This window comes from Pleurodeles waltl, chromosome 4_2, assembly GCF_031143425.1.
Source record: "Pleurodeles waltl isolate 20211129_DDA chromosome 4_2, aPleWal1.hap1.20221129, whole genome shotgun sequence".
Taxonomy (NCBI): domain Eukaryota; kingdom Metazoa; phylum Chordata; class Amphibia; order Caudata; family Salamandridae; genus Pleurodeles; species Pleurodeles waltl.
In genome coordinates, this window is record NC_090443.1 from 1,025,540,876 (window position 1) to 1,025,546,875 (window position 6,000).

General features: G+C 41.0%; 1 protein-coding gene across 1 annotated transcript in view; it reads left to right on the forward strand.

Annotated features, from left to right (window-relative positions):
* LOC138293616 (cathepsin K-like) overlaps positions 1–5,734 on the forward strand; it is a 51,127-nt gene extending 45,393 nt beyond the window's left edge. Inside the window, exon 8 of the mRNA XM_069232892.1 lies at positions 4,673–5,734. Within this exon, the coding sequence (XP_069088993.1) occupies positions 4,673–4,772 (100 nt within the window). The 3' untranslated portion in view covers positions 4,773–5,734. The remainder of the gene's footprint in view (positions 1–4,672) is intronic.
* The last annotated feature ends 266 nt before the right edge of the window (positions 5,735–6,000 follow it).

Below are 6,000 nucleotides of genomic sequence, written 5' to 3' on the forward strand. Positions count from 1 at the left end.
GTGTGTGTATGTGCATTTGTTTCTATGTCTGTGCTCATTTTTGGGACTATTTGCATGTGCGTGTTGCATGTGTGTGTGTCAGAGAGAGACAAACAGTTTGGGGATGATGATTTGCGTGATCCTCTGACCATGACCATGCAGTGTCCTCCACTAGAGGTCACCTGACCCTGGTATCTATGGTGGCCTGTGCCATCACATTAACTCCGTGACATGCAAAAACCATCTCTTGCATGAAGGTTCCAACCTCTGATGAGGTGCTTGGCATCCTTGGCCTGTTGTAGCATCCTTAACAAGTTGATAACCATGACGGCATAACGTTGGCTCTTCCTGGCATTCTCTGGGCATCATTAAACGTCTGGAGCCAATGCCAGCCATAATGCTGACCCTGGCTTATTGGTGGCCAATAATACATCTATGGACTGTAAAGGACACATTTATTGCATTTGTTCATTCGTGCTTTCCATTGCTTTAGTGTAATTGCTTTTGTTTTGTTTATGCTTTCATTGTTTTCTACTTTTTCTTTAGAATGTATGGTTTTTGCTTGGTCTTCCTCTTACATAATCCCACAAATAGTGTTACTGTCTCTTTTCTGACATAAAGGAAGTACATGTGACATTGATACACGCCCCTTCCCTCCTATGCTTTTCCTTTATTCCTGTTTTCAGTGTTGTCTTTCTGTAATGCTTTTTGTTCTCACCCTGGGTTGCACCCAGTTTGGTGTACACGGATTGGCTTTACTACATTGATGACCCTCTGTAGTTCACCAAGCCTCTTGCAATTAATTTTAGGTCTGTAATGAGTCCTTTGGGTGCCTTTAGACTTTTCAGAGAGGATCCAGTTGGTGTTCTGGAAATCCATAGCAACTTTGTCAGGGTGCCCGTTTCAGTGCCATGGAGCCCATTGGTGATGTGGCACAGACTTCTTCTAAGTTTCCGAACTTGGTGCCAGGGTATATTTGGTGGGAACACTAGATTCAGAACTAGGGACAACCTAAGGCTTGTCAGAGGCTGAATGTGGTGTTGGCTGGTTGAATGAAGTCTGAGAAGTGGTGGTGGGTTGAGCTTGTGTCATGGCCTCTTCATAGTTATCCAGAGCCTTATTCCTTTAAATATCTCTTTGTTTCCTTTGCTTGATCATGATTTGCTGTTGTTTTTTATCTGATCTTTCTTTTCTGACGTGTGTATTCCTCTGTCTAAAATAATCTCTCTTTGAAATAATTTCTCCATGATTTCTTTTCTTTTCCCTATTCTTGTGTTTGCATTAGGCCTGGGAGAAATGTTAACTGCAATGGAGTAATCAAAGTAGTTTCAGTAATTACACATTACTCTTGTGATTACCAAAATTATGCCAGCATGAGTAATTAAGAGTATTTTGGAGCTCAAATCCTGTCACAGGAGCACAGAAACAATGAACTAAGAGAGAGAAAGCGGATGTTGGCAAGTGCTGTTCGTGTCCTGTAGCATTCAGTGCTATTTTCTTTTCACAAATCTGTCCTTGGGCCCATTTTAAACTCAAGGTGAATTTTGCAGCACTAAATGCAAGCTCACGCTTCTCACACAATTACACATATTTCTGAGTGATTTTGCAGTAAATACAAATAATTACATTACACTGAATTATGGCAGTTACGACCACCCCTAGTTTAGATCGCGAGAAGCAGTGATTCGATGAGTCACAATTTTATCCTTCCTCTCTAGGCTAAAAGGGGATCTTTTTTATTTTTTATTCTGCACTCCAAGGGAGTGCAAGTGTTTCCTTGTATCCCTCCACCACAATTCCCTGTGCTTCCTCCCTTCGTCTTCTCATTTTACTCCTTCTTCCGCTTCGTGATACTCCCGCCTCGCTTTCCATTCCACTTTTACGTTTTTATAAGGGCCCAGCACCTGCAAAGTGTCACTGGGGCACTTGCTTCCTTTTTTGCACAAATCTGTTTTTCTCTTGTTTTTACATTCACCTTACCGTTCTAACCAGCCAACTAAAAATGAGCCATAGCACCAACTAACATGGTTGCAACGAATTATGATGCATGCAAATGCATGCTTGGCAATGTATGTGCCATTACACACGGGTGCATGCAACACAACACGCGTGTGCATGCATGCATGCCCATTGATGACCATTATGGAATGGGTTTTCTGTAATAGAAAGTACATTGCAAAATTCCTGCGCATGGGTGCACAAGACTCATGGGGCCACATGGACGGTCCCACCATTTTGTGAGTTCCTAATTGCGACTTTTTGCGAATTACAATTAGCAAACTCGCAATATGCGATGTACAACAGTGCCTCAGACACTAATTCGATTCCCAAATGGGTTGCAAGGGACCTGCCGCATCGATATTGATGAGGCAGGTCGCAATTTGCGACCCACTGGGAATGGCCTGCACTCACAGGGATGGTGGCTGGCCGGGGTCAGCAGACCACCATGTCTGTGACTGATTTTTAAATAAAGCATTTTTTTTTTTAAATGCAACCCATTCTCCTTGATTTAAAAATGAAAAATGAAAAGCGTTCTGTTCATTTCCTGCTCTTCAGTCACAAAGGTGAAGAGATCACTTGGGGACCCCTTCCCGTTTGCGAATGGGTTACCAATGGGTTTTTAATAGAAATTTAAGGGGTTATTACAACTTTGGAGGAAGTGTTAATCCGTCCCAAAAGTGACGGTAAAGTGACGGATATACCACCAGCCGTATTACGAGTCCATTATATCCTATGGAACTCGTAATACGGCTGGTGGTACATCCGTCACTTTACCGTCACTTTTGGGACGGATTAACACCTCCTCCAAAGTTGTAATAACCCCCTTAGTGTTTTGCAACTGCATGCAGGTTGCACAACATTCATACATGGCCCTGTGACTCGCTAATAGGCATGGACGCCCTTAACACGCCCCTTCCTAATACTGACTCGAAAAATCTATTTTGGAAATTTGGTAATGGGTTACCAAACCGCAAAATACAGTTGCTACATGGCAAAAGGCCATTTAGCATGCGCAAACGGCCCAAATGCTAATAAAAGTATTTTATTATAATTTTATTTTCCCACTTAGTCTGCTGATTGTAGGGCGGGGCAGGGGTAGGGGGAATGCTAGGTGCACTCTAAGTGCACATATCAGTTTGGCTGGCCAACTTAGGCTGGCCAAACCGACATGCACACTACAAACTCTCCTCCCGAGCTGTGTTTCATAGCTGAATGGAGAACCAGCGCAGGCTCCAACTCCCTAACTGAGCGTCATTTCAGCCCGCTCAGGCCAATCCCGGTGCTTCTCTCATGCTGGGTAACAGCACGAGAGCAGTGTCGGGATTGGATGGGTAGGGAAGAAGAGAAGAACCGAGGCGGTAGGAGCAGAGGAACATGGAGGGCCTGCAGCAGCAGGCGTCTGTTTTTTTTATCATTCCGCAACACCCATTACTCCTTACTGGCTTTGCCAATGCTTTCTTATAATTGTTTTATTTTGCCCTCAGGCATGCATTATTTCTGTCTCATGCACTCATTCCTACTGACTCTCAAAGTCATTGTCACATGTAATTCATGTTACTGTACTTATGACAATTATGCGTTTTTGTGATAAATATGGACAGGTCAAACCTTCTGTTTATCGGAGGAAAAGTCCATGAAATTGAGTGGAAATACAGATTTTCTTCTGGCAAACACCAAAATCAGCACTGGGTGGTATTTATTGCACTCAATGAATTCTGACTCAAAAGGGTCGGATTTTACCAGGTGCGATAAATATCATACCAGGTGCGATAAATATCACACCAATTATAAATGCTTGTAATCAAGTCATAGTGAACAATTTCAAAACAAATATATATATTTTGCTGCACAGTAATGTATTCGTTTATTTTGATCTTTTTGTCTCTTTCAACTATTATTTGCTCCTCCCCTCAATGAAATTTGATATGATTATCCTTTTTCATTCCCTTAGTCTGCTTTTCACTTTTGATGCGTAAATACTCAGGCCCATATTTATTTATACTTTTTTAGCGGCGCATTTGTGCCCCTTTTTGGCGCAAAAACGGCGCAAACTTACAAAATACAATTGTTTGCAAGTTAGTGCCGCTTTTGCATCAAAAAATGACGCAAATGCGGCGCTAAAAAAGTATAAATATGGGCCTCAGTGTTTCTGTCTTTGCTCTATCTCTTTTCTTGTTTTCCTCGTTGTTTCCTTTTCTACAAATCCATTGTTTCTCTTTTGTCCTTTCGTATCTTCTCTGGTATTTTCTCAAATGTAAGGATTTCTCCATCGTACACTGTTGATTTGTTCATTCATTCTTTCTTTGCATATCTCACTCGTTTAACTCTCAAACATTTACGCCCATATTTATACTTTTTTAGCGCCGCATTTGCGTAATTTTTTTACGCAAAAGCAGCGCAAACTCACAAAATGCAATTGTATTTTGTAAGTTTGGGTCACTTTTGCGTCAAAAAACGACGCAAATGCTGCGCTAAAAAAGTATAAATATGGGCGTTACTGAGGCTCAAAAGATACTTTGAAGTGCAGAATTTTATGGGTAATCCGCTAAACTTTAATGACAATTCCTTTGCTTCCCCTTGTTATTGATCATCTGCATTTGTCTTTTCTCTTTTCCTGTTGATATTTTATCATGTTCTTTCTGTTTGCCTTGCATCTTCACTCCTTGTTTAATCTTTTTCTTTTTTTTTTTAGCTGGGGACATTACTGGGGAGACCGAGGATATGCAAAAGTCAGACGCAACGCAAACGTTTGCACCATTAGTGAAATGGGAGCTGCCATGGATCTTTTGTGAGCCTTGAAGTTCTACCTGGAGCATCAAATAGTTTTCAACTTGATGCATCTCAATAAGTCTTACACACAGTTAATGTTCATAATTGCATTAAAATGCCTATGTTTGAGCATACTGCACAGTCAATCCATACCGCACCGATGCTCAGTGCATACATTACTTTGGCAGGTTAACTTTGAAAGGAAAGTCCTAGCAGTCAGCTTCAGATTTTAAAGTGCTCCTAAAATTTGGACAGGTTTTTTTCAGCAAAATTAGGATGATCTCTTGTTGCAATTTTTTAATTATATATAATCTCAGAAAAATATAGACTTTGTTTGGTGTAAAATCCTCTAAGACAGAAATATGTGTTGCCTAAGTGCCAATTCATCATTCACTTGACCATGACCAACCAGGTGCCAGGGATTGTCTATTTTAGTGCTTTTCACTTGTTGATATTACTTCCCATTATCCAATCAATGCCTACCTGCCTCTTCTCATTCCCCTGCCACCCTCTGTCGGTGAACTGTAGTGCATGTGTTAAGGCCAAGAAATTGACACTAAAAGTCTCTGCTTGCACCTTGGTGAATTATTTAACTGACTCTCTCCTCCATTTTGAACCTTGCTGTTGGTTGGTTTGTTTCATCATAGCATCCGCACTCTAAGTCATTATGGACCCTGTCACCAACCCTGAACTTTTCATCTACAAAACATTAATTTCAGGTGTGTTAGTCTAAATAGCTCAATAGAAGCAAAAGAAAACTACAACTCCCACAATACATCAGACTATCACACAAAGTCCAGGACTGGAAACAGTGTCTGCAATGATCTGGTTGGAGGTGGTCATCCTAGTTTTTAGTTCCAAACACATTGTATTAAAAAAGTTATTTTTAAAATAAACTGGTACAGCATTTGAATTGTTGAATTCTGTTGCCACAGCTACTTATTACAAGAAATATACAATTAAAGCTAAAGCATGTTGCAAGCAAGTTTTTCTTTATTGTCTTGATTCACTACCATACCCAAGAGGGGTGATCCAGCAGTAAAGTATCTTTGATTTGAGTCCAAATCCGGTGAGAGAAAAGAGCATTTTGAAGTTAGAACTGCTGCTTTGTGTTGTGACCAAGTCCATCATCACTACAGGCACAATGTCACCCAGTTCTGATATCTCTCCTTCTCAGTTTTAATATTTCCAGCCCCTTTCACAGACCGTCACAGACCATGCCCTCCCAACTTTCCAACCATGGCTTTTCCC